Consider the following 12,133-nt stretch of genomic DNA (forward strand, 5'->3'; position numbering starts at 1 on the left):
GAAAGCAGAAAATGGTGAAACTGCAAAGGGTTTTTTTATCCTTTCTGTGTTTTGACAGTCCTTTATGGAGGAGATGACAAGGAAACAACCGGACGTGGACCGGGTGACAAAGACTTACAAAAGAAAAGCGACTGAGCCTCCCCACGGGCCCTTCATCGACAAGTCCCGCAGCAACAGTGAGTCTGCTTTTGGTCCTAGGATGGCAGGAAATGAAATTCCTAGGAAGCTAATTAGCTTTGATTATCAATTAACAAGGCATCCTGTGCTAACAGCCACCAGGAAGGCGGCTGAGCCTTGTCAGGCGGGGAGAATCCAGGTGGCATTTCCCAAAACAGCCGTGCTGGGTGTGCTGTGCCTGGAGGTGCTTGGGCCAGCACTGCTCTCCTCTCTCTCTGCAGCTGCTTTGGGATGAAGTTTTGGGGTCTTTTTAATGTGGTTTCTTGAAGCCAGAGTCCCGTGTGCGTTCCTAAGTGCTGGGGGTGTGGAGCTGTCTGTCACCCTGTCCTCCTACCTGGGGACGCTGCATCCCTTGGGACAGCAGCCAGCAAGGCCGTGGGAGTTTTTTCCCTTCCAAAAAAAAACCCAAACCACATTTCACTGCTGCTCTTCAGACCTGCTGCACCCATGAACAGCACCTCAAACAACTTCTCTCTCTTTTTTCCTTGGGAAAATCCAGGGAAGTCCTTGGGGCAGGCTGCTCCCCCAAGCATGCCCATTATCTCCCAGTCGGAAACGAAGAACCCCAGGATAAACCAGCTCTCAGCACGCTGGCAGCAGGTCTGGCTGCTGGCCCTGGAGAGGCAGAGGAAGCTCAACGATGCCCTGGACAGGCTGGAGGAGGTAACAGCCCCGGGCAGGGCGGGAGCTGGGAGCTCATCCCCAAAGAGGTGCAAAAAGCGTTTCAAATCAGTGCTGCCCCAGCTTTGCAGACAGTTCCTGCTGCCTTTCCAGAAATCAAATATTCCTAAAATATTAAGGCTAAAAACCCTTTGGTAATTAAGTAATTAACTGCACATTAACCAGCTTTGTGCCGCTGTATTTGGTATCTGTAGAGTTAATGACAGCCAGGCCCTGCTTTCCTTCTAATAATTAGTTTAACAATTACTGTCTCTATTTTATCCAACCATCTAATGTCATTTTTGTTTTTATTTATGCTTAACAAAGCAGCTATGCCCAGAAGTGAGTGTTTTTTTTTTTTGTTGTTTTTTGTTGCTTTTGCTGTAGGTCAGTTCAGTTCCTTCGTATTAATGTTTTTTCTTTGTTGCTTTTCACCCCAAGAATGTTTAGAGAGAGACAAAAAAAACCCCTTAAAATTGTTGTCTTACCTTGTTGTGAGCTGCTTGAGCTGGTGGGGTCATGGGGGTCCTCTTGGGGTGGGGAGATAAGAAAAGTGCTTAAATTGGAGGGTCTGAGGCTGGGATTTGTAGAGCTGGAAGATGAGCAAGAAATCCCTTCTTGGCTGCTCAGAGGGAAAGGGCGAGGGGAGATCCATGCCCAGAATGTTGCTGGCAGTGGGAATTCCTCCCTGGCAAGTCCCTGGGGTGAGGAAGCATTGCAGAAGGCGGAGCAGATGGGGTGTGTGTGTGTGTCTGTGTGCCCGTAGCTGATCTTCCCTGCCTGTGTGTCCCCACAGCAGCATCCCGAGCTCCTGGGATGCACAATCCACATGCTGGCTGTCGGCTCTGCTGTGTGTCCTGTGCTGGGAATTCAGTTTGGGCAGCCCCTCCCTGGGAATTGCCTGGATAAGTCCAGACAACCTTCCCAGGAGGGCCAGGAGCTCACCCAAGGGGGTTTTGGGGTGGTTCTCTGGGTGCTGCTCCTTTGGGATTTCCCCCACTGACTCTCCCTGGGTTTTCCTTCCAGTTGAAGGAGTTTGCAAACTTTGACTTTGACGTCTGGCGGAAGAAGTACATGCGCTGGATGAACCACAAGAAATCCCGGGTCATGGATTTCTTCCGGCGCATCGACAAGGACCAGGACGGGAAGATCACCCGGCAGGAGTTCATCGACGGCATCCTGGCTTCCAGTGAGTCCCTGGAACCAGCCCGGAATACAGCCTTGCTGCTCCTGCCTCCCTGTCTCTGGCTGAGGAGCTCATCCTTGCCTCACTCCCTTCTCCTTCCAGAATTCCCCACCACGAAGCTGGAGATGACGGCGGTGGCCGATATCTTTGACCGCGATGGTGACGGCTACATCGACTACTACGAGTTTGTGGCTGCCCTCCATCCCAACAAGGATGCCTACAGACCCACCACTGATGCCGACAAGATCGAGGATGAGGTGAAGCACCAAAAAAAGGGGGTGCTCAGCAGGGTCGGGGGTGGTTCAGGCTGTGGGTTGGCAGTGGGGAAGAGAAAGGTTAAAAGAGGATTTTGTGGTGCTGGGCCAAGTTAATTGTTTGGAACTGAGCGTGTTTTAGAGGGAAAGGCTGCTTTTATCCGAGCAGTGATTTGTGCTGATTCCTCACCTCTCGTGTTGGTGGTGGCAGGTCACCAGGCAAGTGGCCCAGTGCAAGTGTGCCAAGAGATTCCAGGTGGAGCAGATCGGCGAGAACAAATACAGGGTAAGGCAGAGGGGGACGGAAACCTCCCCAGATCCTCCTCCCCCTTCCCACCGAGGGAGGGGGGAATCACCCGGGGGGTGCCCAGCTTGGATGGGGGGGACCCGGGGTGAGGCGGAGGTGGCTGGGATGTGTTTTCCCAGCTCCATCCTTGGCCCCAGGGCGTTCCCTGCACTGGGAGAACATAAAAGTGTCCCTGTTCTGGGGCAGGCGGCCCGGGGCGCCCGTGAAACGCCGCATTCACTCTGCCGGAGCCGCCCTTGAAGTTTCCCTCCTGGATGAGTGTACCTTACGCCTGTGTTTTTCTTAGCTCGCTCCCCGAAGAAGGGAGAATAATTTCCTGACAGAATCTCTTTGTAACGAGCTGCTGTTTATGTTTCAAACCCTTCACCGAGGCGAAGTGGCGTCAGAATTCCCACTTCCCTGCCCCAGCTGGGTTTGGGGCTGATGTTCCAGGTGGGAGGAGCTGATCCCTCTCCAGCAGCACCAGCCCCAAGCTCCCAGGGCTTCTCCTTCCCCCCCAAAGAGCCCAGACTCCCCAGATTTCTAACTCCTGCAGTTAACAGATTTCATGATTATTGCACTGTTAATCCCATAAATATTTTTCTTGTTTTTCTTTCCCCTCCTCTTCCTCTTTTCTTTCCCGCTCCCCGTTCCCTCTCCCTAAAACTCCTCTCCCTCCATAGTTCTTCCTCGGCAATCAGGTACAGTTTACCTTGTGGCGCTGTTTCTCACCTCTGGAATTTTTTAACCACCGTAGTTCTGTGTGTTGTGATGCTGCTCTGTCCTGTGGTGCTGCGGGGGGATGTGATCTGGGAGAGCTGCTCAATAGAGCCTGGTACAGAACAGTGCCACCCCCCAAAAAAACAAAACAAAAAAACCAAAAAAACCCAAACAAACAAACAAAAAAAAGGAGGGCAGAAAAAAAATTGATGGAAAAAGCAGGATTTGGCAAAAGCAGAGGAATTTTTCTCTCTGGGTTCCTCTCCTGGATATATTGGATACATTCCTGGTGGTGAATCGTGGCACTGGGCCGCAGATGGATGTGTTCTCCTGAGGGGCACAGCCAGCCCAGGGGGTACAACCTGCACCAGGCTCAGGGTGGGTTTGGACTGCAATCACCATCAGTAATCCTGTAGGACAACTAAACCCTCATCCCTGCTCCTCCCACTGAGTAACTCCTCACGGGGGCCAGGCTCCCCTCCCACAACCTGCATGTGTCCTGAGAGTGACCTGAGATAAGCCCAGCTCCCTTTCGAACACCCGGAGCACCCTGTGTCCTTCTGATGTCCCCCCTGCCCCTGCCCAAATAAAAAAAGCTTCTTTTTCACGTGCAGTGATGGTGTCCACCCAAAAAGATGCCCCAAAAGATACCCAAAGTGAAACAAACTTGGATGTTGGAAGTGGATGACTCTTGAGAGCTCTGGCTTTAATTTAGGCAGTTAGAGAAATGTTTTCAACAAAAACTGAAAAATGATGAGAATTGATTCATCCCTTGAAGGACACCTCATGTAGAGCCTGGAGAGGGGGAAAAAATTTCCCTGCTCCCTTCCCTGCCTGTGAGCACAGTTGCAGCTCTTTAACTGAGACAAGAACAGCTTGGTAGGACCCTCGGGCAGGGAGATCCACCAGTGGTCCAGGTCCCATACCCCTGTGGGTCAGAGATGTCACCTCCTGCCCTGGCCCATCCCAGTCACTTTGCACTCTCTGCTTTCTCTTACTTTTTGCATCTCTACCCACAGAAAATGCTCCTGTTTATTTTTGGGGTTTTTCCCCTTTTTTAAAATCATTCTGGAGAGGGTCTTGCTTCCAAAACCTGGTTCTTCCATCTTCTCATCCCAGCAGGTGCTCTGCAGAGGTGGATGCAGAGCTGCCACATCCAAGCCAGGCTCTCCATGTCCCTCCCAGGCCTGGCAGACACCAGGAGCCTGGGCTTGGATGTCCAGGAGATTTAGGGGCTTCTGATCTGGGGTGCACTTTCTTGACATCACAGACATTTCAAACCACTAATGAACGTCGCAATCACTAATCAACATTGCTGGGGATTCCTGCCTGGATTTCCATCACTCTGCGCTCACCCAAACATCCTCACTGGGCGATTGCTGCAGCAGGGGCTTTGTGGCTGGTGGGGTCAAGTCTGAGGCTCAGGGGAATCCCTGGATTTCAGACTTGCGGTGATCAGAGGAGTCAGGCTCAGCTTGTCCTGCTGAATCAGCCGGCTCCTTCCCTCATGGGCTGCACCAGAAGGGTCAGGGCATCGCCAGCCTCTATTTCCTTCACAAAAAAAACAAAGGAGAAAAAAACTACAATTCTGCTTGAGAAAATCCATCCAACCCCCAAATTCTTTGTTGCTCTTAAAAAAACAGCTTTAAAGCGAAAGGATTTGAGTTGGTTGCATAATCTTCAGGTGGGAAAAATCATCGTCAGTTGACATTACCTTGCACTTATCCCAGAAGAATCAGCCTGGAGAAGCCTTTAAACTATGAAATAGGTGGATGGAAGCCTTTGGTGCTGCCTGGGGAGGGAAGGAGCCGCGTTCCCCTGGTTGTTCCCCGTTCCCTGACCTTCTCCTTGGCCCCACAGTTCGGCGATTCCCAGCAGCTGCGGCTGGTCCGTATCCTGCGGAGCACGGTCATGGTCCGTGTGGGCGGAGGATGGATGGCCCTGGACGAGTTCTTAGTGAAGAATGACCCGTGCAGAGGTAAGGCTTGATGCAGTCAGGGTCTTGCCACCCACAGCGGGGAGTTTGGATGCTGTGGCTGGGTGACCAGCGTGGGTCATTTATCCAGATGGGCAGGAGCTGGAGAAAACAGATCCAAAGCAAACCAAGAACTTGGAATCACCAGATCTGGTGATGCTGCAGGGAACCTGGCAGTGTTTATCCAGGGGAAGAGGGAAGGGTTGCGTTTTCCTTGGTTTTAAGACCCCAGCAAGTGGAGCTCCTTCCCAAAACCTTGGGGTTTGACAGTGGTCAGAGCCACAGGGCTGGACACGAGCCGTGGTCAGACAGAGCAGGATTAGCCGTGGGTTGGCCAGGACTGGAACGTGTTTTGGAGAGTGCTCCACGTTTCCCTGGGGTCTCTGGGGTGTTAATTGCTTTGGATATGTCTTGTTCAAGCTGCTGCTGAAAGCAGCATGATTTACAGCGAGCTCCGGGAGAGCCCTCAGGCTTTTCCTGCTCCTCCTCCGCCCTGCACGCTTTGCAGCAGATGTTTTGCAGCGCTGACATCGAGGTTGTTTCTATCCCTTGGTTATCTCAGCATGGCTCTTCCCTCCTGCAATTGCTTTCTTGGCTTTCTGGTCCATAATCTGTCGGCTCCGGAGTTCCTCCGGTGTCCCGTAAGGCTCGGTGCGTGCCCTCGCGCTCTGTTTGAACACCCTGAGCATGAAGCGCTCTGGCACACCTCAGCTGGCCCAGGAGCTGAAGCCCACAGACCTTCTCCCTGCTTGGTTGCCCCTTGCTTGTCAAAGGGAGACCCTCCAGCTCTTTGAGGCATTCAGATTAAAGTTTGGAAAAGTCGGTTTGCAGTGGCTGGTTGGGAAGGTGGTTTTCTCTCCTCTCTCCCCAAAAAATCTGCAGAGAGCTGCCCAGAGCTGTGAGAGAGCAGAATCTCTCTCAGATTCTCAAGAATCTCAGCCCTCCAAAGCTGCTTTTGCTATTTTTAAGCCACGTTAAAGATCACATTGGCTGCTGTTGTGACACGGTGAGTTTAAAGGCCATTGGGATGCTTTTCCACAAGAGAGGAAAGAGCTTCCAGTGGGAATTCCTGGCCCTGGGGCAGCTTTTAATCAGCCAGTTTCTCAAAGAGCTGATCCGTGGCAGGAGGTGGTTTTAAGGCAGAGCAGGAGAACCAGGGCTGCCCTCGGAGATGGGTGTGGGGAGATGCCCAAGGAAGCTGCTCCCAGCCCTGGAGCCTCTGTTGGAGCTCCATGTTGGAGGATGCTGGGTCACTCCAAAGCTGAGCTCTCCTCTCCTTTCTCCCCTTCCAGCACGAGGACGGACCAACCTGGAGCTGCGGGAGAAGTTCATCCTGCCGGAAGGGGCCTCGCAGGGAATGACCCCGTTCCGGTCGCGGGGCCGGAGATCCAAGCCCTCCTCCCGGGCAGCCTCCCCGACACGATCCAGCTCCAGCGCCAGCCAGAGCAACCACAGCTGCGCCTCCATGCCCTCCTCCCCGGCCACTCCGGCCAGCGGAGCCAAGGTGGGCAACAGGGGTGGAGCTTTCCCTTCCCTTTAGGAGCCGCTGCTCTCCAAAACCCAGATGAGGAGCTGCAGAAGGTGTAGGGAGGAGGAAGGTCGGGGCTTGGGGGCTTGAGGAGGGCCCTAGAAGGTGCTCACTGGTGTCCAGGTGGGACGGGGGTGGGATACTGCAGGACAGGTTTCCAGGTTTCCGGCCCGGACTGGGAGCCCTGTGGCTCCATAGGAGGGTCCCCAGCACTCGCCGTGCAGCTCCTGGTGCCCGAGGCTGGGCTGTGGTGTCAGGAGGAAGCCATCACCCCTCATCTCTCCTTCCACACCATGCCATTATTTCATCACCTTTTGGGTTTTTTTTTTTCCCTTTATTTTAATTTGTGTAATTCCTGTTTGGTCCATGCTCCATTTTAGTGCCGTTTTCCCCCCGTTTTCCAGATATTCTCCCATTTCTCTTTTTTCATTTTTTTTGCCACTCATCCCACCTCTCCCCCCCTTCCTTGGCTTTTCCATTTCACAGACGCCACATCACTTCTCTCGATGTTATGACAAACCCTGGTTGATAAACAGTAAAGCGAGCACCCCCCTGAGGGGATTCGATTATTCCGACTTCCAGCTCCCGAGCACCGAGGTAGAGTATGGTCTGCCAGCCCCAAGGAGCTGCTGGAGGCTGGAGTGCCCCTGGCACGGAGTCATCCCACTGCCGTGCCTGCTCTTAACGCTTTCCTCGTGGTAGAGCAGCGCTTGTAGCACCGCTAACGCTCCGACTGTTGGCGTTTTTCATGGGTCTCCAACTCGGATTAAAATTAAAATACCGGCTTCAGAGTGAAGCACAACACTTTCAATTCACCTTCACCTGCTTCCAAACCATGTTAATCCTCTTGTGCTTTGAAAAATGCAGTAATTTTTTGGAGCTTTATTGGAAAGGGGCCGCATTTGGCTTCCCAAAAAATTGAAATCCAGCAGCCGAGTTGGGACTTGAAAATCAGCTACAGCGCATGCACCGTAACCACACTGCCTCAGTTCTATGGAGAGCTTGTGTTTATCACCGTGTTGAAGCACGTCTGGTGCGCCCAGCCACCGCCTTGGTGCTCCCAGGAGGATGAATTTGGGCTGAGGCTTTGGTTTCCCTAAAGTTTTCAGCCTCCTCGTGGACTCTTCCTGCCCTTGGGAGTAGGTGATGAGAAGCGCCAGGTGGATCCTGGTGGTTCACTGTGCTGGTAACTGTGTCTTGCTCAGCGGTGCTTCCATGTGGAAAATGGATTTATTTGATTCACCAGGAGCTCAGGAGAACTTCCCCGATTGCCCCAAATTGATGCTTGCGGCCTATTTTAAAATAGGATCAAGGGTGAGAATCGAAATCTCTGGTGATGACAACGGTACCTCGAAAATCCCGTCTTAATGGATTTTGATTCCCTCAGCTGCCCCTCTCCCCCTGCAGCTCCAGTTTCATCACATTCCAACATTTCTGAGGTTCCCAAAAACCACAAAATGGCAGGGGAGGGAGGAAAACCCCTCCAGCCATTGCTTCAAAGCTCTGTGGGAAATGCCCTCTGGGATCTGTGTCCATCTCTCCAGGGATGCAGCACCCCTAAAACCCCCAGGGCGAGGTGCACCACAGGCAGGCGCTTTCCTGCAGCGCTGCCCCAAACCCAGAGCTTGGGATGGTGAGCAGGAACTGGAGCTGCCTTTTCCAGCTGGATCCAGGTGCCCTCGCTCTGCTGGCACCTTCCCCTTGGCTTCCTGCAGCAGCAGCGGGACCAGAGTTGCCTGTTGTGCTGCTTCACCCCACACCAACATCTTAAAGGTCAGGAAAAGGCACCATTTCAGGATGCAGCCAGAGCTGATCTGCTGGGCTTTGTCCATCACTTTTCCAATTTGGCTGCCTCTGGGCCCTGGGAGTGGTGGGGACATCAGCACCAGGGTGTCCCTGCACCTCCTCCCCACAATGGGTTGTGCTACTCAAGGTCCCAAGTTGGACTTCACCTTCCAAAATGCTCCTGAGCTGCTTGGATGCTAAAATCCCTATTTTTCCATATTCTACATTCCCTTTGTGGAGGTTTCAAGCCCAGCTGATGCTGTCTCTTAGCAGCTTTGCTTGGAATTTCCTTTTTCCCAAAAAATTCCTTTTCATCAGCCTGCAGCTCACAAACTGCCACTGCCCTCCAGATTTTCAGGATTTGGGCTTTTCCCTTACCTTATCAACTGCTGAAACGGCTGCTTGTGCCCTCCCTGACCATTGAGATGGGGGTTCCTTAAATGCCCAGATTTTTGCTGAGGATCTGTTCTGGGATGTGACCCAGGCCCGTCACAGTGCAGGTGACAGCTGAAGGATGTCCTGTGTGTGCTTCCTCCCAAGGTGACCCCCTCGGCGGGCAGCAAGCTGAAGCGCCCCACCTTCCACTCCAGCCGGACCTCCCTGGCTGGGGACACCAGTAACAGCTCCTCGCCGATCTCCACAGGTGCCAAAACCGCTCGGGCAGGTGAGTGAAGGGAAAAGATGGAAAAACTGCCCGGCACAGCGGAGAACACACGAAATATTTGAGGGGTGGGCGGTGGGGGAGGAGATGCTAGTGCAGCTCTGCACTCCATGGAATTGCTGAAATCCGGGGAGGAATCAGCCCTGGTGTTGAACCTCCCGTCTCAGGGGCGCTGGTGGAAGCACCCACAGAGGTTAAAGGGATAAAGCAGGTGTTGATTAAAAAGGCCTTCAAAGGATACACCTTGGGCAGTACAAGAGCCTGGCCGAGGCTCTACCCAGGATGGACAGTGGGTCACAAATTTTCCCATTTTTATAAGTTTTGGTCCATTTCCATATTGTGGTTAATTGTCCAGTTACAGGTTCAGGTTACGCAGTCCCACCCTCCCAGTTTGCTCTCCTCAGTTCTCTGTTTACACTTTTTGGGCCTGAAGCTGCAGTGGTGTCCTTGGGCTGGAAAAGGATTGTTTTGTCCGACTAAACCTTGAAGAGGACTTGCTAACACTTTACATGAAATTCAGAGTGATACACCAATGCAGTACAGAATCTGAAAAATATGAGAGCTAAACCTTAATGTGAGGTTGTTATCTTCTTTTCTTTGAGTTAGAGCTGGGATTAACACACGGTACTCGTAGTTTCATGTTTGGACTCTGTTTATTAATTCTTATCTGTAGTACAGCTTCACCAGTTGTGAGCTCCAACTAGCAGGGTAGAAAATGGAGGTGTCTCTAACTCTTCCCAAGGTTATTTAAGCATAAACTATCCAATAACGAGATGACACCTATATTATTTATACTTTTAACCCAGTAATTGACTACCCGAGGTCTGCAATGTGGACCTCATTCACCCAATTAGAAAAAACCACCCAAAACCATGAAGGAGAAGGTGAAGAAGAGGGACTTGGACAATGCCTTAAATCCTCCGTATTGCCCCATATATATTACTATAAACCAAAATCTCAGAATCTGTGTTGTTCACCCTGTGAGATCCCCCAACACCATTCAAGCCACGCAGCCACAACCCCAGTGCTGCTGCTCCCTTTGGGAAGCCTGTTCCGCAGCCTCGGGACAAGCGCGGTCCCCGCCTGGGGGGTCAGTGCCTTTTCAGCGCGGAGATTTTCGGTTTCCAGAATCAATCCCAGCACCTCAAGGCTTCGGGAGGAGCGGCCCCCGCTCCTCTCACGGCTTTGCGGGGTTGTCCTTGCAGATGCCAAGAAGGCGGCCAGCCGTCCCGCGAGCCGCGCCGGGAGCCGCGCCGGGAGCCGCGCCAGCAGCCGCCGGGGCAGCGACGCCTCCGACTTCGACCTGCTGGAGACGCAGTCGGCGTGCTCGGACACCTCGGAGAGCAGCGCGGCCGGCGGGCAGAGCTCGCGCCGGGGCGCGGCCAAGCCCTCCAAAATCCCCACCATGTCCAAGAAAACGCCCGCCGCCACCCCGAAAACTCCCGGCCCTAAAAGATAATACTGTACCCGCCGCCCTCCCGAGAGAGAGAGAGAGAGAGAGGAAGGAAAAAGGAAAAAAAACAAAATCAACCCGACCCGCGTCCAGTTTTTAACCCTGCTCCGTACATTGGATGTATATTTATTCTAAATGGGAGAAACTATATTGTTAAAAGTGTAAAAGAGAAGTTGTGTTATGAAGCTGCCTTATTTAGGGTTTTTTTGTTTTGGTTTTTTTGTTTTTTCTTTTTTTCTTTTTTCCCTTTTTTGTAAGTTACTATTTTCATGTGAATATTTATGTAGATAAAAAAAAAAATTGCCTCTCAGTGACCCCTGTTTAGAGAGGGGCCTGGAAAACTGAAATGTGGGAGAGAAAGAGAAAAAAAAAAATCAAGAAAAAGATTTAAAAAAAAAGGAAGCAAAAAAAAAAAAAAAGGTCAAGATGTGAAAGTGTAAAGAAGAACTAAACTATAAATAGGATTTCTGCGCGGTGCAGGGTGTGAACCTGCTTTATCTTTTAGGATTGTTTCCTAAATGCATCTTTATAAACTTAACTTGCTGTCTCAGCAAGGTAAATTATATTTAAAAGCAAAGACCTGAATCCTGCAGTGTTCAAGGAACTCTCTTTTTGTAAATCACAGATACCTCAACCAGAGAAACATGAGGTGAGGGGACTTGGGGCTTATGTTTCCATTTTTTTTAAAGCTACGTGGTTTTACCTGAAGAAAGCGGAGTTTGACTTTAATAAAATTTGCACACACTACAGCAAAGGCCGTGACAATTTTGCTGTCTTGAAAATACTGTCCTGACAACTTTGTTTTTAAAGAACAAACCGAGGGTGAGGGGTTTGGGGAGGGGTTTGAGGAGGGGCTTCACGCCAGAGGAGAGCACGGGGTAGGATTGCAGGTCTGGATCACTCGGATGCATCCCTTAGAGGTGGTGGGCCCTCCAAAATCAAGGATTCTTCTGGATTGATGGCTTAACCAGCCCGCCCCGAGGCGTTCCTTACACAATCGCTGTTTTATCTGCATCTCTTTGTTTCCTATTTATTATTTAACTGGTCATTCCACTTCCAGCCAGGCTGAGATTGATGTGAACTCTGCTCCTAGGAGAAATCTGGACTTACACGCACAGTTGCTTGTCCTTGAAATGAGTCTCACCAGCACACTCGCTGCAAGTCCTGTCTCGCTTTTGTACGCTCCTTTTTCTTTGTAATAAAAATCCAGCTGACCAAGTGAACAGGAGACGGGCCGGGGGCGAGGGCTCTCCACAGCTCCTGTATTTATTAAATATTGTTCCTCTCCGGCTCTGACCGTGTTGCTGTGTGATTCTCTCAATTGGTTTCAAATTGAGGCAAAACTGAAGCTCTACCAATGAATTGTTTAAAAAAACAGACACATTTTTGTATTAAAATTGCTTGCGGTAATAAACAATCTTGCTTCCTACTTTATTCCCCAGTGTTAG

General features: G+C 51.4%; 1 protein-coding gene across 1 annotated transcript in view; it reads left to right on the forward strand.

Moving 5' to 3' along the window:
• The window catches only part of MACF1 (microtubule actin crosslinking factor 1), a 129,993-nt gene extending 117,874 nt beyond the window's left edge, over positions 1-12,119 (forward strand). Inside the window, 11 exon segments of the mRNA XM_058423538.1 lie at positions 59-176; positions 677-840; positions 1,864-2,026; positions 2,126-2,280; positions 2,489-2,563; positions 3,247-3,264; positions 5,144-5,261; positions 6,551-6,762; positions 7,273-7,383; positions 9,112-9,235; positions 10,438-12,119. Coding sequence (XP_058279521.1) covers positions 59-176; positions 677-840; positions 1,864-2,026; positions 2,126-2,280; positions 2,489-2,563; positions 3,247-3,264; positions 5,144-5,261; positions 6,551-6,762; positions 7,273-7,383; positions 9,112-9,235; positions 10,438-10,691 — 1,512 coding nt within the window. The 3' untranslated portion in view covers positions 10,692-12,119.
• Positions 12,120-12,133: the final 14 nt, after the last annotated feature.

This window comes from Hirundo rustica, chromosome 25 (assembly GCF_015227805.2).
Source record: "Hirundo rustica isolate bHirRus1 chromosome 25, bHirRus1.pri.v3, whole genome shotgun sequence".
In the NCBI taxonomy this organism is placed as follows: domain Eukaryota; kingdom Metazoa; phylum Chordata; class Aves; order Passeriformes; family Hirundinidae; genus Hirundo; species Hirundo rustica.